This window comes from Centrocercus urophasianus, unplaced genomic scaffold (genome assembly GCF_019232065.1).
Source record: "Centrocercus urophasianus isolate 14NV4802_14NV808 unplaced genomic scaffold, USGS_Curo_1.0 seq_10, whole genome shotgun sequence".
Lineage (NCBI taxonomy): Eukaryota > Metazoa > Chordata > Aves > Galliformes > Phasianidae > Centrocercus > Centrocercus urophasianus.
The window spans coordinates 1,044,952-1,068,146 of record NW_024884142.1 but is presented as its reverse complement, the minus strand read 5'-3'; the positions used below and the strand labels follow the sequence as shown (position 1 = coordinate 1,068,146).

General features: G+C 43.3%; 1 protein-coding gene across 2 annotated transcripts in view; it reads left to right on the top strand.

The window, feature by feature from the left end:
* The window catches only part of KLHL29 (kelch like family member 29), a 403,260-nt gene extending 390,916 nt beyond the window's left edge, over positions 1–12,344 (top strand). For both annotated transcript variants that reach the window (XM_042829821.1, XM_042829815.1), the window contains one exon: positions 10,089–12,344. In XM_042829821.1, coding sequence (XP_042685755.1) covers positions 10,089–10,272 — 184 coding nt within the window. In that variant the 3' untranslated portion in view covers positions 10,273–12,344. The remainder of the gene's footprint in view (positions 1–10,088) is intronic.
* Positions 12,345–23,195: the final 10,851 nt, after the last annotated feature.

The window sequence follows — 23,195 nt, the reverse complement described above, 5'->3', positions numbered from 1 at the left end:
CTGGCAGCCATCACGTGCTTGGTGAGGGCTTGGTATTTATTTCCATGGCAGCAGCATCTCGAGCCACTGAGCAAAGCTATGGTTGGAGGGGTTGTGTCCCCTCCATGGGCGTGGACGGTGCCATAGGGCAGCTGGAGGGCCCCACTCCTTAATGCAGGGGCTTTTCTAACACCTGCCCTACAGCTGGAAAACACCTCTTTGGTTCAGTCTTCTGCTTTAGTGTCTGTTTTCTTCAAAGACTGAAAACCATAAATAAAAGACAGTATAGCTAATAGCATCACCACCACAGTTCAGAACCATAGTCACAAGATTTTGGGATCATAGCCCTAGACAGCAAAATGTAACACGAGGGACCTTTGTGCATTTTTGATCCATTCCTGTATCTTGCTAGAGAGAGGGATGCACTGCTCTTTGAACATCTCTGTTCTGTAAAACATAGCAAATATCTGTTAATTAGGCATCTGTTTGTAACACACCACGAGAGAAATTGCTTAACTGCGGGTGATTTCAGCCAGGGAACGTGAGCTGAGCATCTCGCATGACCACTTCCAGAGATTTCTAACATGGAGGAATGCTTTGTCTGCACCCAGCAGAAAGCAAACCTCATGACTGACCAAGGAGGGTTAACCAGTGACTGTTAGCTGCTGTTTCAGTGCCACAATGTTGTTCCCAATAGACTGGCTTGGCTTAAGCAGAAGGTGGCACCCATCAATAAAAAGTAACTGCAACATTTTTAAATATCTTCTTTTTGTTCCAAAGCCTAAAGCAACTGTCAACATGGTGGACCAGAAACCTACATTTACAGTGGAATAGTCACCACTGACAGAAGCAGTTCAGTGCATGCATCCTGAATAACAAAAAAAAAACATCATTTCTGAAATTATTAAATCAAAAGGAGACATGAAAGCTGCAACAAAAACAAACTAAATCAATATACATGGAAATAGGGGAAATGGGAGCTTAGCAGTAACAAACACAAAAAGTACAGGTTAAAAACAGGCTGCTGATAAAAGCAGCTGAGGGAATCAATGGGGTGCTGAGGGCCAAGAGGAGAAAAAGCAAAGCACTTTTAGTGTGTCGTTTTAGTCAGTTCTAAATACATAGGTCGCTCCAAAAGTAATGCCTCCTACTTATTTCCACATGGAAATTGCAACAAACACAAAGAGCACACTAACACTTTTTGATAGAGCAAATTGTCAGCTACCAAACACTATTTTTCTACACAGTCACCACTTCAGCTGTGCATTTTTAAAAGCGATGAACAAGAGCCTGCATGCCACACTCATGAAAATCAGCATCAGTGTTCCACAGCTGCTGTGATGGTTTTGTTGCTAGGAAAATGTTGCCCACACAGTCCATCTTTGATCAGCCCAAACATACAGAAGTCAGAAAGCACCAAATCCAGATTATACGGTGGGTTTGGTAGGGCAATCCAGCCAAGACTTGCAATGTGGCAATGTGTTCCCCAGTCTTCAAACTGATACAGGATCTGGCATTATCATGTTGCAAGAGAAAGGTTGTCTTCTTCTTTGGTCTGACTCTGGAAGTTCCAATCTTTAGCTTAGTCAGTGTCACGATGTAACAGTCAGAGTTGATGGTTTGTCTGGGTTCCAGGAAATCCAGAAAGATCACCCCTTTCATATCCCAGAAGACAGTGCACATCACTTTACCTGCAGAGAGCTGCATCTGGAACCTTTTCTTTGATGAGGAATTCATGCTGCCGCACCAAGAACTGTTTCAACTCCAGCTCATACTGTTGACACCACATCTCATCACTGGCAATGATATGTTCAGGAAATCATCACCTGCACCCTCATATTGGGTCAGTAGGTCCTAACAAACTTGCGTACAGAGTTCTTTCTGTTCCTGTGTAAGCATTCATGGGACCCACCTGGCACACTCTTTGCAATACCCCAACATTGCCACGATCATTTTCAACGCATTGAGGTCAACATTCTGCTTTGTACACAGTATCCTGATCATAATCTACCAATGTATGTGGATGAGCTGATTAAGACACTCTTCATTTCGTGGTGTTACAGCTGTGCATGGCTGTCCTGAATGTGGCTTATCTTTTGTGTTGCTGTCACCACTGCTGAAATGCACCAACCACCATCTCTCTGTGCTACATTCGCTGTTTGGTCCCCTTAACTGTTCAACAAGTGGGTGCCATTCTGCCCACGTGGAGGAATTCAGTGACACAGCTTTGCTTCATACTCACTTCCATGTCAGACACCATTCTGTCCGACTGCCTCTCTGCTGCCATGTGTCACAAGGCAACAAAATGTGACGGGATATTGGTGGGAAGGTTCAGCCTCTACTGCCATTCCACCAGCATCCTCTGATGTCTCTGCAGCCTCTGATGTCGTGGGCTGACATAATGAAATAGGAGACATTATTTTCGGAGCCGACATCGTAGATGAGACTGCTGAAATAGCGAAGTGTCAAACTGAATGATCTGACGGATAGTTTGTGCTTGCATTTGGACAGAAGCAAGCAGCTTTGGTTCCATCATATACTGTGAATGGACCAACAGTGAAAAAGGTCAGAAATTAAGTAGTCAAAGCAGGCAAACTGGTCGCGGTTCACCCAGGCCCCTTTACAGCCTTAGCAGAGAAGCCGTTTAAACCACCGTTGTTGATTTGTAACAGCTCTTACAATTCAGGGGGATTCAGGTGGATCGGGGCACTGCCGAAGCGTTTCCCGTATTTTGAAAAAGGTGAAAGGCAGATTTTTAGTGTGGCAGTTAATTTTGCAAAGAATCGGCAGCAGGCTAAGTGGTCTCGCATTTAGCCTGATGTTGGTCCTTGGACGAATAGCAGAGAGGTTAATTTGGGATTTCTTCAACAGATAACTAGATACTAATAATTAAATGAACAGCAATCAATGCGTTTTCCTGGAAAACAGGACTTTGTCAAGCAAACCTTCTGTCTTTCAGTTTTGGGGTGGGAGTTGGGTTCTTTGTTTTGTTTTTTAATAAAACACGCCTGGCTGCTCAAGACAACTGTGGAGCTGTAATATACTGCGATTTCTCCCAGGTATTTGGCTGGTATTACATGGAATTAACACGGCACACATTAGAGAGATTAAATCTGCTTCACTGACAGGTCTCGAAATGTAGTTGTTAATGAGAAGATATCATTGAGAAAGGCCATCAGCAACAAGCATTAAATCTTCTTCAGTGCTAGGTAATATTTCTACCAGCGATCCAGGTAATAGAAAAACTCCCCTGGTAAGATTGCAGGTGGTGTAACATTTGGTGGGGTTACAAATACTACAGAATGAGCAATATCTGCATGTCCCAGTTAGGCAGTCTCAAGCTAGCAGTGGTGGTGTAAATGCAAAGCAATGCATTTAAGAAGCACAGTTGCAGCTGCACCTGCCCAAACTCCCTTTAGAAAGCCACGGAGGAGGAGCTAACAGAGGCTGCTCAGAGCTGCACAATGTGAGCTCTCACTGCAATGCTGTGGATAAAAGTCAGTGTGATACTGGATGTAGCAAATGAGCTGTAACAGAGGAATGAGAACAAGTTGGGAAGAAGTGCTGTATTGCAAACCATAGGGGCTGGAAGGGACCTCTGGAGAACATCTGGTCCCTAGAGAAGGTTGCACAGTAAAGCATCCAAATGGGTTTGAATTGCTCCAGAGAAGGAGATTCCACCACCTCTCTGGGCAGCCCGTTCAGAGCTCTACCACCCTCAGTAAAGATCTTCGTGTTCATATAGGGCTTCCTGTGTTGCAGTCTCTGCCCATTGCCTCGAAAAGAGCCTGGCTCCATCTGCTTGACTGCCATCCATTAGACATTTATAAGCATTGCTAAGATCCTCCCAGCTTTCTCTCTTCACACAAAATATATGAATTTTTATACGAATTTTAAGGAGTTATAAAAGAAAAGCTGAGAGGTGACTCAATCACTGGGAGCAAGTGGAAGAGCTTTCGGTCTCAGCAGATGAAGGCACAGTGGGTTACAAGGGCCAGAAAGCGACATTATGCATCTGAGCCTTCCAGCAAGGCACTGCACTACCAGCAATCAGACAGCGAGCCGCCGGGGCCGAGCACACCACCACGGTGTTTGTATGAGAAGATTAGATGTGCTCCCAACAGAGAGGCTGCCTGGGGAAAAGTCTGTGGCCTTATACACAAACTGAGAATGACTGCGCGCTGAGGTCCCTCCAGACCTCAGTCTCTGAGTCTACAAATTCCTCATTCCTCTCATTACCCAGGATCACAAAAACACGCTTTAAAAGCAGCAACATAAACAACTTAAAAATTAACCGTGTGCTATTGATCTCCTCTCAACAGGAATCACACACCACCAAATTTGCTGGGAAAATCTTGACCGTATCACCTCTGTTCTTAGCTGCACTGCTTTTACATGATAAGTGGGATTGGTTAGACAACGGGGAAGATAAATGCACGTGGTATTCCCTGCATAGCACATGTGAAAACAGAGAGGTCCACTGGAACTGTTTTAATATCCAGCTAAATTGCTCTTAATGAAAAACTAAAAATAAACAGCTCAAATCTCCAGCTCACGCCTCTCCTGAGCACCCACTTTCAGGTTGAGCCTGGCCTTGTGGAAGTGGGTAAGAATCTTTCAGATTGGAAAGGAGCACTAAGACCATCAAGTCCAACCACCTACCACCAATGTTCCAATGTTGCTCACAAAACCATATCCCTCAGTGCCACGTCTCCATGTTTCTTGAACACCTGAAATTCGTGTTGACCTAGAATCAACCCATTGAGGGATGCTGCCAAGCGGGCAAAGTGTGCTAAAATGCCATGGCCCGTGTCTTGACGGGGCACCTTGAAGAGTACATGGGGGCCTGAGCTGGGCAGCCTCCCTGTGTGGGTCAGGGCTGTTCCTTCCTGCAGTGCCCTTCAAGGGGTTATTTTTCCACAAGCAAAAAGAATACAGAATGCATGCCAGCGTATCATTAAAAATTCCGTCTCCTGCTTGCTTGGAATGCAGGCAGCGTGCACACAGAAGTGCGCTACAGCGATCCTCCGCGGGGGAACGGCGGCAGCGTGGTGGTGCCAGCAATAATTCCAGAGCAGCTAATTTAGTACCAGCAATTCCCAGTAGGTACCAGAAAAGCATTTTCTTCCTCCTCCTCTTCTGTTAACCAGCAAGATTTATTAGATTGGTTCTGCCGAATGGAAATCTTTAATAAAACTTAGAGTGGGGCTGAAAAGTACAACAAGAACAGGGTTCGTTTGTGAATGTATTTTATTTTTTTCCTCTCCTTTCTAAATAAGCCCTTGTTCTTGAAGCACGGTGGCTCCTGTGCTTGCTGATGTATGGCACTGTCTGCAGGCTGATTCATTTCCTTGTCGCGAAGTTTGCGGTGACCTGGGGTGCTGGCTGGGTCAGATCACGGCTCGTGTGGGCAGCTGCTCCCCAGTGATGTTATTACACAGCTCCTTAATGGCCACGCACGTCTCGAGGCCACAGATGCGCCGCTCTCGCAGCACGCAGCGCTTGCAGTTGGGCCAGAAGGGAAAACCTACATTTTGCAGCATGTCTGAAGGAGATGTGTGGCTGGGACTGCGTGAGGCAGACAGCTGATGGGAACTGCAGCACCAGGCTAATAGCAATGATGGCTGCAGCAGCTTGCGACACGAAGGATTTCTGTGTGCATTAAGGCGTAACTGATACATACAGAGCACTTGAGCCATTACTGATGTGCAGCGGGCTTTGGAATAAAACATTGCTGGTTTTCAGCAACAAGTAACAATGCCACACAATGGTTTTGGATCATTAGCAGGGGAAAGTGCTCACGGAGTACGGGAGAGTCTAACTGGAGTTTGGCCAAAACACTCACACTAATAATCCTGCTCCAAGAAGTGGCATGATAGCCTTCTAATTGCCCATGACTAATCTGGACCCTCGTTTATCCGTCTCATTGTGAAGCTGACACCTCTGGCAGCCCGAGCTCGAGCTTCTTGCACATAACAGCCCAGCTGCTGACTGACCACAAAAAGCTACAAGCTCATGACAGCGCTTTGGCACCCTGAGCACAACGATTCACCACCCTCCATGTCACAAACGCTCAATGGGACAGTCCACTGCGAAGCAAGAGCTGCCCTCCTCCGTTAGACCTTTGTGAAGACTGAGGGCAGGAAAGAAATTCATCCATTAATAAACACTGAGATTTTTCTCCGTCTTCCAAGCAAAATTCCATCGATAAATCTGATAATATTTAATAACATTTTTGCATCTGTTTTGAATAAATCAGTGACTCCTTGGGCACACAGGCACAAGTGAGGCAGGAAAGGAGCTTTGTTTGCAGCCTCAGAACATATTAAGTCTTGGTGAATCAAAACAACATGCTAATTCAGCTGCTTCAAATCTGTTTCACAACTCCAGACAAGACAAGATTCTTTCTTCTTTTCTTTTCTAAGAGTTCCTGATAAGGCTGATGTGATCTTTCGTACTAAGCAGGAAATTTTAAAATAACAATAACAAACAAAATGAACAAACTTCGCTGGTACTCCCTCCACTTGGTGTTGTTGTAATGCCATCAATATTACGAGAGAGATGTGTGGGAGCTGGAGTTTCCAGGCATCCAACCTCACAAATGCCAAGAGCTGAGGCACTGATGTGGAATCACAAAATGGATTGGGACGGAACGGACCTTAAAGCCCACTCATGGCAGGATTGCTCCTCATCAGATCAGGCTGCCCAGGGCCCCATCCATCTTGGCCTTGAACATCTCCAAGAGTTGGACATCCCCAGCAACTCCATCAGGAGACTTTTAATGAAAAGCAGAGGGCTCACAACACCCTCCAGAGGAACAGTGCCACCAAACCATGGCAGCTCATTCCACCACTGGCTCTGTAGCCAGGGCTCCATGCTGGAGTGTGATACAGGGAGGGTTCACAGGGACATCAAGTGGCAGAGCAGACAGCAAAGCTGGTGACCCCATGTGATCAAATATACTTTTTAAAAAGCAAAGTCAATGATTCATTTTACCCATCAAGTTGTTGAATGGCCAGCTGTCACAGAGATCATCTCTGCCACCTGTTTGCTTAAGCTGAGACACCATCCTTTCAGGTACCTCAGCCTCACTCAGATGCTCTTAGGATCACGGTGCACAGCTTCACAGAGGTCAGCAGACAGGCTGGACTAGAGGTGGCTGTGTCAGGGGACAGTCATGGTGTGGTCCTCTGTTGTCCTTATGGTTTGGGCAGTCGCAGTTGCTACCTTGGGTGAGTTGGCTGCAGGGCGATAGGTGAAGGCTCTACAGCGGTAATTATCTGGGGAGTAGAAAAGAGGGCTATAATTTGCAAAATGCTGAAACATATTTTCCTGGAAGGCATGGATAAAGCGACCTCCATTCCAATGACGATTACCTTCACCCAGGGCACACTGCTGGACTGGAGCAGGTCTGGCTGCTCTTTAGCTGGAGAGGTCACTGCTCTGGAGCTGCTGGGGGTTTGTGTCTTCCACAGCAAGGTTACGTGGTGCGGAGCTTCGTTCCTGCCCAGGTTCTGACAACCCATAATCATTTTATCTCTCAGTATTAATGGCACCGAGCAATAAACTTGCATCCTAATTATTGTAATTATTTCTTTCTTCGTACGTCAGCCTCAGTAATGATGGTTTTACAGCCGATGGGGTGGAAGGGAGAAAAGAAATATTGTCACAGTAATGAAGAGAGAGCAATGAGCATTCTCCTTTCCACTCACTTTCCTTAGGGTTTTGAAGCCCACTTGAGTTTCCTGCCCCCTAAAGTCCCAGAAATTAACAGTGATTGCCCTAATATTGGAAAGTAGCGGTAATCTAGGACTCAGTTTCTAATTGACCTTAAGTACCTGCCTCCTGCTTTAGCCCTGGAGGTGCCTGAATATCTCCACATCTCCTGAGCACGTAAGTATTGGCTGCACTCTCCAGAACTGCCTATTTCTTGGTAGCAGGAGGAGCTCCCAGGCTTGGCTCACATGCTAAGACTGCTGTGGGAATTGTGTTTGGAAGGGGCTGAAGCTACTCTCATCACCATTAAACATTCATAGTCTTTCAGAGGGTAGAGTTCAGCACCCATTTCTTCCCCAAAGCATCAGCACCATCGTCAGAGGCTGCAGTGTTCAACTGCTGTTCTCAGGCAGCAGTCGTTGGTTGCAGTGCTGTGGCCCAGGCGGAGGATAAGAGCTGTGTTTGCCCACTCGCTGTCACCCCAAATGAAGAATCCAGGCTGAGGATGACCTGGGACACAGAGAGCCCAGGGAAGAGGTGCTGCAGGAACTGGAAAGGCCTCTGAGCTCAGAGTTCCCTCTGCCCATCTGTCCCCATCCAGACCAAGTGCTCCCTTCCAGCTTTCTTGGGCAGAGGGCAGCAAGTACAAGACAGGCTCCTGCAAGTTACAGTCAGCCGGGGGTTGACTTCTGAGCTGGTGTGAGACATTGGTGTGCCTGTACCAGTAAATTGCAATTCAGCTCGGGATCCTCATGGGCACCATTCATCAGCACTGATGAAATGCCCCAGGCCCCAGCTTGCTCTCTCTTACCATTTCCCCTTATTTATGATTCTGCATCCAGATCTTAGGGATGGTTTTGGTTTTTTTCAGACATGCGTTTGGTTTTCATGCTTAACCCAACAAAGTTGCTGAATTCATCCATTTAATAATTTTTTCTTCTGCTTTTGTTGAGGAATAACAATGCAAGGACGGAAAAGCACATCATTACAGAATCACTGCAACAGAACTGTGCTGTAGTGCAGCCCGTTCCTGACACTGGGTCTTCCTCCATCCCACCCCAAAAATATCTTAGTCCTAAACATGGTTTCATTCAAGATTTTCTGGGCAGCTCTGCCTGCACTCCCTCTATGCCATGAAGGACGCCAGGTCCCAGCACAGCCCTGCTGGCTCCAGCTCTGCCTCTTCTGGAAATGGATTTGTTCTTCTTCAGAGCCATCTTTCAGGATGACACTTGTTTTCATCAAGTCCTTGTTCTTCCCAATTTCTCCCTGACGTTTCAAAAATAATTACCAGTGGTTCAGTAAGTTCATTAGCAAACTCCCTTAAGACCCTGGGCTATGTATCATCCGGCCCTGCTGATTTGTGGATAGGCTCTAATCAAGTACTTCAAGCCTCTCTCACCCTCCTCCTCCTTTCAGATTAAGTTATTTTGACAAGATTCTCATTATTTCCCATTTCCTGGTGGTATCCAGGGACTAGGCTTATTTGAGTCCTCACTGTTGTCATTGCGGGTTTATTTTTAACCTACAGCTCTGCTTCTTTCACAAGGACATCAGACTTTTGCATTCTTTCGAAACATTTTTTTTTCCAGTGCTGCTGTAATCTCAGTTCATCCTGAGTCTTAAAGAACTCCGGCTTTTGCCTTTGTCACTTTTCGTTCTTCTTCTTCCCACTGTTTCAAAAACAGCCAAGAGACATAAATTTACCAAGACTTAAGGGTTCACCACCCTTCTCCAGATTCTGAGATCAAGGCCCCCTTCTTCACTGCAGTGAATTTGATACCTTCCTCTTTTTCTGACTGTATGAACCATGCTTCGATGCCCCCCTTTTTCTTCCACCTTGACATGGGTTTGAAAGCTGGGGCAGTTTACAATCTGCACACCATCTTAGCAGCCTTTTAGGCATCACAGAATGGCTTGGATTGGAAAGGACCTTAAAGTCCACCCAGCTCCAATCCCTGCTGTGGGCTGGTTGCCCACCACAACAGCTCAGGCCTCCCAGAGCCCATCCAACTTGAACATCTCCAGGGATCGAGCATCCACAGCTTCTTTGGGCAGCAGGGCCAGTGCCTCACCACCTTTCTTGCACCAAATCATTTTCTTATATACAGCTTAAATCTCCCCTCTTTTAGCTTGACCCCATTTCCCTTTGTCTTATCACAACAGAGTTCATTGCTGTTGTTCAAAGTGCAGACACTTACTCACCTAGAAGGAACGTGAAAAGGATTTATTTAGAAGAGGGAAAGGGAAGAGAAATGCCCACACAGCTTTACATAAATAAGAAATGTATTCCTGGTTTACCCCTTGTTCGGAAACACTTGGGGCTGTCAAAGCATAAAAACACCCGTTTGGTCAATGACTAACCACAACTTTCTTCTTTTAAACAACTACAGCGCTGTGGTTCTGGATGGAAAGATATACGCCACAGGAGGGATCGTTAGCAGCGAGGGACCTGCCCTGGGCAACATGGAAGCCTACGATCCTAAAACAAACACCTGGACACTTCTCCCAAACATGCCGTGCCCTGTTTTTCGACACGGCTGCGTAGTTATCAAGAAGTACATTCAGAGCGGCTGACAGAGCGAGGAGTCGGACGGAGAACTGCTTGTTCCTGTTGAAAGCAGGCAGAGAATGCTACTACTCATCACAAAAGCAGCAAAGCCAGCCAGCGAACATATTGCTCTAAAGTCTTGAATAGTGTCTACATTGAATGTAGAAAAATCATCCTCACCTTTTGGTGAACAAGGAGCAGAGAGCTCCGTGCTATGTAAGATATTGTAACTTAAGAATACAAGTGTGTCACTAGATGTTATAGTGGCACTTGTTCTGGACGTCGGCTTTTGGTCAACCCAGGTGCAATAGAATTTCACATATTTTTTAAGCTGAGGAAGAGAGGAAAAAAAAAAAAAATCTGCATTTTACTTCTAGAGCTCAAGCTTGATTCTTAAAATAACCGTGCAGATTAGTTTTACTATTACACTTTAGGCATCAATCTATTTGAAAGGTCAAAGTGTCCTTACCACTTTGATTCCTGCATTTGTTTTTAACAAATACATGCTTTTCAATACCAATGACTGAGAGAAATCTTGTGTGACGAATGGCTTACCTTGATGTCAGTCTTCCATCAGGTGAAACGTGAAGTTCTCTGGAGCAGAGCCCGAGAGAGGGACGAGGCAGGGGCTGGGGAGAAGAGCCATTGGTAACACAATTCCACGTAATACAGAGAAAGGAGGTCTGTTGGGCTGTGCGGATTTCTGCTCCCAGGGATGTTTGTGTGGGCACACACAGAGCTGGGGCTCCCGATGTTTTCCTCCCAGTTCCGCTGCTGAGCAGATGTTTCTGTGCCCAGTAATGCAACACGGAAAAGGTTTGGAATTCAGAGGCATTCTCCGGATTGAACTGCACTCAGTTCTGCAGATTGGGATCACGTTGACACCCACCCAGCGTAGCGTGGGATTTCCACATTTCCAACTAGCAGAGGAGGAGTTGCCTCCAGTTGTGGCTACACATTCGATTTCGGCTGTCCACCAAAATTCCTTACTCTGGGACACCTGCCACTATCTCTTCCTTTTATGTAAAGTCTATGAAGATTCTTATTTCTTCTTCTTCTTTTTTTTTTTTTTTTTTTTTAAGAAAAAAAAAGTTTCCTTATAAGTGTGGAAATCTTACCTGATACTTATTTACAGATTTTAAACACACAAGTTGAAATCCCATGGTAGAAAAATGCATAGACTTAAGCCCAGTATAAGAAACTTTAAATGATTACTATGTAGAGTTGTAAGTATATGCACAGCACAGGGGTTATATTTTTATATATATTAAAATATTGTCTATCCAGAGAGCATTGTGATGTGGAAATTCTTTATAAATTTATACATAGAAGGATCAAATGGGAGATGGACTGGGTGATCCAGAGGGGGCAGGGGAAAGACTCTTAAGGTTAACCAACAGAAAGTAGCCTCAAGCTAAGGACTGTCCAATTTCTTCCCAAGTAGAGGGAAAAAAGTTCCCATTCTTGCCTTTGCAGACCCAATGCCAAACACCATGCCGGTAATTCAAGCAAGAGTTCCTCTACAGGGTGTGGGCAAGATCCTACAGTCAATATCTGGTTGAATTTCATACCAAATACGTTAGCCTTTTTATACTGAGGGAAGACTGCCTGCAGCTTCGGGGAAATCGATGCAGATGGTTAGCTAATCATCTTATTTTATTAATAATCATTTATAAAAGAAAGAAATTTGTATCTTGCAGTATTTAAAGAAAAAAGTGCTCACGTCAGCTGAGTCGAGCTCTACAGCGACTCAAGTCTCTCATTTTGACAGTGAGGTTCCAGCCTTTGTTATGCAGCTGTTTTATTTATTCTTTAAAGAAAAAAATAATAATAATAAGCACAACAGAAAGTTATCTACTAGTATGTCATTTAAAGTATTTATGTCAAACAGGGTGCAAGTGTGAACCTAAGGATTGGAGCACAAGTTTCTAACTGCCTGGGGCAGGACTAATTTAGTGTTGGTGTGCGTCTGCCTCCAAAGGAGGTGCTGCCTGTCAGCAAGACCCAAACACATTCGACATTTCCAGTTTAGCTTATTTCTTCATTTTTCACACTGGAACAAAACTGGCTATTTCTGTGAATAATATTAAAAACAGGGTTATCTGTAATGGTATTGTATATAGTTTATGTTTACTGTTAAGTTCTTGTTATATTATAATAAATATATTTATAGATCTAGATTCAGCATCCAGATTGGATTAATTTTGTCACGAGTCACCAAGAGATACCTTTGCATTAATGATTACTTCCACTCCCATCCCAGTCATGGATGAAAGCTTTTCATTCCAGATGGTTTCTCTTGCAAGTCCCTAAATGCACTGCCAACGTTTAAATGCTCAGCAACTTCCCAAGTACTTCCATTCTCATTTTGGAAAAAGGACTTTGGATTTTATTCATCAAGACCGCTTCTTCTTCATCTCTCTATTCCCCTAAATTTACTATTAAACAAAGACCAAAAGGGCTCATGATAATTTAGGAGGAAAAAAAAAGTATCTTGAATCTTTACCTTAAAATGCCACAAAGTCACTCTTTGCTTTTGTAATGGAAGTCAGGATGTCTGAAAGATGAAAGCCGCTGTGCCCTACCATCAGAATTCCTTCCCATCGCAGAGCAGGAGCTCTACGATTCACCGCCGGACACAGCTTCCAGGGAGCACTTAGGTACAGCCACGCGTGGCTTTGATGTTTCATTAGGGCGACATCTGGTAGCTGTAAAGCTGGATGGGGAACAAAGATGAGCCAAATATAGCTCGTCTCAAAATACCTCGGCAGTGGAACATTGCGTCTGGATCTTAGGAGGCAGTATCTGTTATAGACATCAACAGAAATGAGCTAACGTACATTGAGGTCGTCTTTTGTTCTTACAGAGCGTATCTAGACAAGTATTAAAGAGCTTGACTGCAGTTTTTAAACACTGCAGGCTGGGTTTAGTGGCTCAGGTTGAACAGCCCGTGAGGATTACTGAAAGCCATGTAATTCTGTATCAGCCAACCCTGCTGCAACGATCCAGACCAACTGGAAGCAGTGGGCGACCACCATCAACGTGCAAAGGTGTCTGACTCAGCACTAGTCAGCAACGCTTGGTAGGGCGAACAAGACACAGGCTGTTTGCTTTGCTTGTACCTGGAAATTGTTTTGGTTCCCCCTGGGAAGTTGGCTGAGGGGTTCACCAATAGGAATCATGCATAGATTTGCTCAGATTTTTCTTCTTAAAAGCTGGAAGAAATTCCGGCTCGGCAATAACAATAAAAACTCTTCTGTTCCTGGTTCAGCTTCACGAAGAGGGCCATCGCTGAGCGGGCACATTCACTGCTTTCTGCAAATCCCTGTTCTGATGCTGCACAGGGTACCCTCCTCTCCTGTTTCACCCAGCAGCAAATGCTGTACTCGTTCAGCCTCAGTCACCCACCTGGCCACAGACTGCAGCAAGGCGTTAAGGCTGAGCTTCACCCAGTGCAATCAGATCAGCCTCATTAGTGCTCTCATTACACCCCCAGCTTGCTCCAGGTGTGAGCGGAGCACCCACGGCCAGAGCTGTGGGATTAATGCCAAGAGGCCTTCCAGTACGTGATGGGAGCTTTGAATAGCAGGAAGAGTGACTGTGTGCACAGGCAGATAGTGGTAGGACACAAAGGGGAATGGCTTTAAACTGAAAGAAAGGACATTTAGGTTAGATGTGAGGGGAACATTCTTTACTCAGGTGAGGCACCAGCACTGCTCAGAGAAGGAACGGCCTCGAGGGAGGCAAAGGGATGCATCTCCAGCATAGTGCTTCCATCCCCCCTCACCTGAAGCCAGACAACCAGAGCAGAAACACCATTCTTCCTCTGAAAAGCTGATCTGTTGGAGGCACAACTGAACATTGCTGATGAAAGCTTTTAGTACTTCCTGTTTAGCTAGCAGATTTCTTACACAGTAACAAATCCCAATTTTCTTCATCTAAAATTCCATTTAAATCAGTACCAGCTCTACACACGGAATTAAATGTTTTGGCTCAGTTACTACCTGGGAGAAGAAAGCTCCAGAGCTGTCATCAAGTCAAATCTGCCTCTGAATTTTTCATTAGTGGCAGTCTCTACAATAAAGGTCTGAAAGGCTGCCTGCTGGTTTTAATTTCATCATCTGTTCTTTTTGACTGACAATCTCCTTCCCTTCAGAGCTCAGATCCCCCATCTCACACAGTGAGATTCATCCTGGCAACAACATCAAACTCCTTTTCGACCTGTCCGGAGAGCAGGGCTCATAACCCTGGGTTTTCAAGAGCTTGACAGAAAACTCCAGCATACTGCTTGTAAGCAGAGCAATTAATACAGAAGCAGGAACTGTGATGAGGCGAAATTTAGGTCAGATGTTGGGTGGAAATCCTTTACTCAGTGCCCTGGCACTGCTGCCTAGAGAAGTGTGGTGCCTATTCTTGGAAGTGCGCAAGGCTGTGGATGGGCCCTGGGCAGCCCGAGCTGATGGGGGGCACCCAGCCCACGGCAGGGGTTGGGGCTGGATGGCCTTTCACGTCCCTTCCAATCCAACCCTGTGACCAAGGACTGCAGAAAGCCACGCTGTGCTCCACAGACAATACGCACATCTCCTCTGCTGTATGGCGTCAGTGACTCTTCCTCACGTTTTTGGGACTAAAGACAAGTCACCACTGACAAAAGCTTCAGCTCATCCCTTTTCCCCACCCTATAAAAAGCATAGTTTTATAATAGCTCTTACAGGTACCAATTTCTCTACAATTTTGGGAACCTGACCGAAGCAGTCCCTCATTTGTAATACAATGGCCTCGCGCTGGCAGATAGCATCAGAGGAAGGATCAGTGAACTGAATCTGAAGGTGATGCACCAAATGTTTTAAGCAGTGAGAACATAATGCTCGTTATGCTCTGCCAGAAACATTGGCCCTCCACGCAAGTAAAAATAATCAGCTCTTGCAAAGCAAGCCTGGACTTCAGGACCCATTGGAATTTCTGTAGCCGTTCTGTTTCCATTAAAAGAGATCGTCTTTTAATAAGTTATTTACTTCCATGTCCAATGAATGCATTGTTCCATTACAGTGTTCCATTACTTGCTGACACCAAGTTCAATTTTACCTACTTCAATTTATCCTCAGCCTTTCTGCAAGCTGCCTGTTTATGTGTTGGAACGTACAAATGTCACATACAGCCTTGCCAGGGAAAAGGAGGAGTAGAAATGTGGCAGAGGGCGTTATGGAACGACTCATGCTCTGTTTCCCATTCAGAAAGACACATCCTATGGGGATTAAGATACCATTTCCAGACTGCATACTACCTGCAAAGGTAGCCCAATGGCTTTCTCTAGTAGGTAACAGTTTTCAAATGCAGGAGGGAACTTAAACCAATCCACTTCAGGAAAGCCTTAAATGTCTTTAGCCCTGCTGAGAGTCATTTTTAATAACACTTGGAATACCTGGGTATTTCACAAAGAGTGCTGAAAATACAACAGTTGTCAAAGGGGCATGCTAAAGGACTCAGTAATTATAGGGCACTCACCTGACATCAATCCCAAGCAAAAAAAATGGAAAGATGGTATCTGACTAAACTGATCACAAATCAAAGAGGCAAGAATAAACACGATGATTTTAGAGAAAACAGGCCGTATCACACAAACCCGATTTCACTCTCCATCAGAATTACACATTTGATTGATAAAGTAATAGATTCTCAACAGCGTGTGACAAAATACTTCATCTCTCTCACTGTACAGCATCCAGATAGAAAATAATCAGCAGGTTAAGAATAGGTAGATTGAGGAATATCTATTCTGCTCAAGTACTTCCCATTTGGTATTGTCTGAGTATTTCCAGTATTTCCAAAGCTGTGAGGATCCTCTTCTTCCAAGTTCTTAAAGGATAATGTTGAAATATGCCATGGGCCTTTGGAAAGATAGATAAGCAGAGAAGAGAACAAGGACCAAACAAGTCAAAATCCTTCTGGTGGCTGCTCTTGCTAGCTGGGACCACTAAAGCAAACCTTGCTTTCATAAAACTGAAGACCATCTCACAGAGGTGGGAGTGAGGAATTCTGACATTCAGGCTGGAGCCCAGCGTCGTGAGAAGCTGCAAGCTGGACAAGAATCAAGCAAGAAGAGCTCCTAGTCCAATTTCAAAGTATAAAAGGACTGCATTGATTTTTGGAAGTGTAAAGAGGGGATCGGTGAGTGGGGATCTGTGATTTTAGTTCTAAATATAGCACTGGTGGGACCAATGCAGGAATATCACATCCATTTCTACTGTGAACAAGTGTTTCAGGAGATGCTGAAAAATTGACCTGCTGCAAGAAGAGTCACAAAAATGACTTAAAGGCTGGAGCAAAGGCAGCGAGAGCCATAAAGAGCTCATTCTGCTCTGCAAAAAGGCAGAGAGGCTCCAAAGCTATGCTGCAGTATTATCTTTGGGAATGGGGGGGAAAATAGATACGAAAAGTTCATTTAATCTCGAAGAAAAAGCAAAGACAAACTGTACGTAGAAGCCAGATAAAAGCAAATGAGGAGTAAGGCATGGTTCTGGCAGTGAGCTTAACCTCTCAGTGAAAAGCTCGAAGCACAGGGCAGATGTACAAACTCAACCAAGCCTTTGTTTTGCCCAACAGGAATTAGGAGACACCTGGGCACTGAATCGTTTGTAGCAGAGCATCAGATTCAACACACCAATGCTTTCTGCTGACGCTGCACTGTGTGAGTGGACCTGAACTTCTCTCACAAATGGTGAAATGCTTAAATCATCATTGGCTGTCAGAGCCACGAGTCGCATCCATTTCCAAAATTTATTCACGCGTACTGAAGAGGTTTAATAGTTAAGATTTATGCTCAGTTTGTGATTTGGTGCTGTTTCTGAATCTTAGGAAAGTGAAGGGGTCTTTTTTTATCTTAAAGCTTTCTGCCATCCGCTGAAATTAAGAGAACAACTCCTAAGCACTCCAGCCCTGGTACACATGCTAACCATTCATTTTAAAGCTACTGTATACGGAGTGTTTCATGCACATGTAGTCTCATAAGCTTACATTCCTGGCACTCAAGATGCCGACACAAAACAGCTAATACAAACCATCACATTGAACACGTAACACTTCCTTCACCCAATCTAAACTTTTTATACCGTCACAGAGAATCACAGAACTGTGTGCTTTGGAAAGAACACTTAAAGGTCATCTAGTCCAACTCCCCTGCAGTGAACAGGAAATCTACAGCTCAGTCATTTTGCTGAGAGCCCCATCCAACCTGACCCTGAATGTCTCCAAAGATGAGGCACCCACCATCTCTCTGGACAAACCTGTTCCAAAATCAGGTACGGTGTTCTTCCAGCCAACTTCCACACAGGAGGTATCCTACAAGACACAGCCAACACAATGTGAGAATGTGAGCAAGCTCTCTGTGACAAAAACAGAGCTGGGGTTTAGGAGACACTGAACAGTACTGAACAGATGAAGGAACATTAGTTTATCTCCTCTCTGTAGCAGAAAAACTCAGTTCCTTAGCAAATTCATTCACTTAACACTCAAATGCAACAGATTTTCAAGGATCTTCTATGTTTTTGCCTGTGCTACACAAAGTATTTCAAAGGAAGCCCCTTTGAAACTTCCTCGCATTTCCTTCATCCCAATCTAGAGCTGAAGGCTATTGGTCTTCTACAGACTCCCCCTCCTGCCATGCACAGCCAGACACCTCCAGGTTATAGGAAACGTGAAATTTCACACTGATGTAAAGGCTTTTTCATCACAATGAATAAAGCTCCACAAAAAACAAGATGACAAATGGTGTGGGCGTTCTCAGCAGCCAAATTCCTGACTACTACAAGACAGAAGTGAACACCACAAAACAGGAAAGGAACCCATCACAACATGAACATCTCCACTTCTGCAGCGTGCCCACACCCTAAGTGCTGCAGCACTGATGTCCCAAGTGCAGACTGAACGTGAGGAGCCTCCTAGCACAGAATAATCCAAGAGCACCTTCTGTACTTGAACGCTGAAAGCACCTTTATTCCAAATCAGCATCCAGTCATTAGCAAACCTTGATAAGGATGGCCAGGTTTACACTAAGATTCCACTGGAAGTGGTGAATCCATTTTAAATCTCAGCATCTCGTCATATTTTTTTAAAGTATGGTAACTCTCCACTATCGAAGCGAGCCTCAATGTAGCATAACTCAAATGCATCCCAAAAATAAGTGGAATTTAGTAGTAGTTGCAGACGTTTCCTGGCGTTTGGTTAAACAGAAATATGTTCCCTATGCAAATGATAACTCTATAAAAAAAAAATTTACTCACCTAGAAATTGAATGAGGCTGAATTAATTGAAGTTAAAGTTTATAATCCCTGATTTTTACATAATAGTTACATGACTGCAAGTGATGCATAAAAGGGGGAGAAAAATGAAGTGTGTAACTTCATTAATCAGTACATAAGTTTACTGATTTGGCTTTCAGTGTTTAGTCACATGCAGCGCCAGTTTAAAACTCCAAATACTGCAAGTCCCAAACAAAATCCTGCCTGAAACAGAGAACAAAAGAATCTCGTTTCTAATTTATTTAAATAAAATATTTGAGCAGCTTAAAGGAAAAAGGAGATGTGCAGCACTTCAAATTTAGAGCAGTATAGGAAAATGCACATCAAAACTGCACTAAATGCAGAAAACAGGAGAAGCAAGCAGGCTTGAGCAGCACACATTGGACAAATAAGGGTGCTGCTCCAGTTTTTACAAAGGCTTTATTAACAGCACATGAAACTCAACTACTGCTCGCTTAATTCATGCTTCTGAAGCACCAGAGCTCGCTAATTTTCCAAGAAATGTTTTTTCCAACGCCCCAATAAAGCACAGTTTTGTCTCTTTTGAATGCTCATCTTTACCACCACTGCCAGAAATTAGGCCTGCCACTGCTTCCTCCATTAAGGTGGCCATCACCACTCATGAAAACAGAACAAGAGCAAGCCCTCAGCTCTGCACTCTTTGATCAGAGCCTGCAGATTCCCTGGACAGTGTTGGGTGTCTGTAGGGCAGCAAGTCTCGTGGCCTTTAGATCCAACAAACCTATCCAAGCTGACACGGAATGAGCCAGGCTCCAACCGATCACCTCGTTCAATGAGTGCTTCCCCACATTCTACGTAAGATCTAACTGTGCAGTATTTAAGAGTCAAGTCAGGCATGGAAAAAGTTGCTACCCTCTTTACTTAACTTATAGGGTATCTTCCAGGAACCCTATAGTTTGAGGAGCAGAGAGGAAAAGAGGAAGAAGAGCCAACGAGAAGCCCTACAGATCTGTGCAACGCTCTGTGCCACATTACACAAGTTACCAACACTTAGCTCTGGAAAAATTGCCAATGTAGACCTAAAACAAGTGAGATGTGGGTTGATCCTGAATTTCCACAACCTCTGACAGTTTTGTTAGATATAAATGATCTTTTTCTTAAAAAAAAAATAAAAAATAAAAAATAAAAATAAAAAAAAATTAAATTAAAAGTAAGGATAACTATGGTATTTAGGGAAGAATGAGAAAGTGTTTCCTTAAAGACCTCTAACTAGAAATTCTGGTATGACTTGCATACCATAAGCAGCCCTGGGTATCTTCCCACAGCTCAACATGAAACATTTCCTAAGCAAGGAGCTTGAACTCATAATTACATTATTCACCTGGCAACGTACAATGCTCATTTCCCTTCTTCAGTCAAAATTAATCAGGACTTTAATGGACAAACACTTAAAGCAAGAGTCACACATTAAACCACCGCAAACAACAACACAGCAAGATCCCAGAGTAAAACATGTCACCTGCGACCACCAGGGAAGTCTGTACGAAAAGACTGCAACCAGCTAAGAGGCAGAATTGCTTTTAAACACAACGTTCTTGAAGGAACTTAAAGCTGTGTTTTCTTGTCATCTTTATTCAAGTATTTCACAGCAGTTATATTACAAATTACAGTAAAATGTTCAAAATTTCCAGAAGTTCAAAAAATTAAATAACTTACTTCAAACTAACGTAAAATGAAGTCAAACTGCAAAACATCAATTTGAACACAGTTCTGAATAAAACTATAGAATTCAAAATATACCATAGTTGATGAAGGAAGTCTACTTAATCCACCAAGTAGACACACGTTAATGAAACCAAACAGGACTCCCCAATGTCTAAATAACCCAATGTACAGGATACAAAAGATGCAAGTACAAGCCCAAATTCAAGCTTATGTTGTGATTACAAAATAAAATAAAAATAAAATAAATGACTATCAGCTGCAGGACCTGCCATTCAGGAGACTGAAGGATAAGCCACAGCTGACCCACCAACCCACCAAAACAAACAAACAAAAAAAAGGAAGACAGGATATTACAAAAACCAGTAATCCTATAAATACATTGGCATATGAGGAAATCAAGTAACAATACAGAGGACACAAAACAAAAAATAATTAATCACAGGTGAGATTCAAGCTTGCAAATACAATCAACTCCATAGCCATCAACTCCACCCAAGAGCAACTCCATCTCCAGTACAGCCCCACCAGCCCACAGAGAAACCTCCTCTCTCATGGGTAGCCACGTTTCATTGACCCCAGGACTCACACAGGAGTTTATTTGCAATTTTCACAATAAGAAACAAGGAAGAGAGGTCAATTTGTACAAATTCTTGCCAGTGCTATATGGCAAAAAAAAAAAAAAAAAAAAAAAATTAAAAAATTAAAAATAAAAACATACAAAGAGTAAACAAGTTTAGACCACATGGATAGATTAACAGCTGCTTTAACTCTAGAACCACCAGACATCTGTAAAGGAAAACAAAACTGAACTGTGGTTATTTGGGCTACGAAGGCGGGTATATCATTTTATGTAGGCTGTCCACTACCACATTTGAAATCAGCTACTTTTCTCTAAACAACATGGCAGCTCCCCTATTCGCAGAGCCGCCTCTTAAGATTTTTCCCAATCAACAACTGACAGTAAAAATTTTCCTTTAGAAACATGACTTTTCAGAACCATTTTTAATGCCAGGCATTAGCTTAAACTTGCATTTTACACTCACTGGTGACTAAACTTCTCAACTGTTTTAATTCATATAAATTTATTATCGTCTTAAAAACGTATGCAGTTTTATCTTCCACAAGTGCTGCTGTTACTTGAACAAAAACTCCTTTGAGTAAGTGAAACTGGAATAAATATTTTTAAAAAATTCTGCAGCAAGAACCTGAGACTTGCAAAAAACCCCTTTATCAGAAACTTGCTACAAAAAATCTGCTACATTTTATTTAATCAAATCTTAAAGTTTGTAACAATTTCCATCAAAATACAAAATGCTGTTAATGTACCAGACACAAAAATATCTCAAACAGGTATGACGCTAATAAATACTAAACAAAACGTGAAAAAAAATCCCCTAAACAAATCTGAGATCAAAGAATCTCATCTAAAATGTGTTTTCTGCTTGTTTTTGTTGTTTTTAATCGCACTTTCCCACCTAAAAAATACAGCGATTCTGCATGGGTTGCATTTAGGTGTAACTAGATGTACAAGAATACCTAAAACCTTTTTCTGCCATTAGCTACAAAGAAAAACAGTGGCATTCAGGGGAGAAATAGTTCCAAGACAGAATTATGTTGAATTATAATATACAAAGCACTTTGGATTACTGCAGTAGCCCAAGGCCCGTGTTTGTTTCTCTGCAGTGGTTTACTACTATTAGCCATAGAGGTGGAGACAAGTACCTTAGCTTCAGCTTGTAAATGGGAGCAGAGCGATTACAGTCCTCAATAAACACTGTTGGTAACTAAAATACAAAAAGCTGAGGTAGCTCAGTATCTCTGCAGTAGTCCAAGACTGTTTTCTCTAATTAAAAACTAATCACACTGTGTTGCATATTTCTGGAAAGACACTTCCGCAGCTACGTAGGGATACGATGGATGGTTAGAGACAGTAACACCAGCCAACTTCTCTACAACAGTTTCCACTTACATTTGAAAGAAATCAGCCCAGGTAGCATCTTAATACCGAGCTCGTGACAAAACTTTTTTCTTGAAACTGCCTAGACTGTTTTCTTCAGTTTCCAGAGAGGAAAGATTTTGAACTACACAATTCAGACTGGAGAACTGTGGTCCGAACAGATCGATTTGAAAGGCTGTCCTCCAGTCTCCTGACATTAACAGTGCTTTGCATTGACCGAGTCGTGAAGCCTACTTTAAGTTTGACTTTCAGGTGAGCTTGGGCTCCAGGATTTTGACCGACATCTTCTTACCTGCACTGCACAGTCCAAGCTATATTACAAACACAGAAACCTGCCAGTATTAAACTGGCTTTTCTTAAAGAAACTCCAGATGGACAACAAAGGAATGGTGGGAAAACGCTTCACTTTTAGCAACACGGAGGAGTTTCACTGTGTAACTTGTTTCTAAAACAAGTCTGTATCAATGAAAAAGAAATTTCACCATTTTGGTAAAGTATGTGGCTTTTTCAGCGTGTCTTAGTTTAGTTCTGTAGAGTAAGACAGGCATTATAGAATCATAATACTGGCTGCCATCCAATGAAGAGAACACAAATACGATCTACAGATCGTCATTCTGAAGAGAGCTTTCTAACATTGCCATTTGCTATAATCCAAACCAATTGATTAGCCTTATCTTTCTCAATTGACTAAAAGGCACATAATAGGCAGTTCTAGAGAGCCTCATCTTCAAATTACTGTACATCCAGTTACTCAAGATTTCTACCACAATGCATCATTGCCTTCTTTAGAACAGATTTTTTTGTCCATTGCCCCAGAGAAGAGAAAGATTGGAAAAAAAAAAAATAAAAAAGGTTGCCTGTTTAAAAATATTCAACTTAGATCTGCTCTTTTCAGTTCTCTCACGTATGTTGGTCTCCACTTTGCCTGAAGTTTCACCAGAGATAATGCATGTAGAGTGAACAAGAGCAGAAGAGAGAACAGTTTCTGTAGCACCAAAAATCTCCAAGG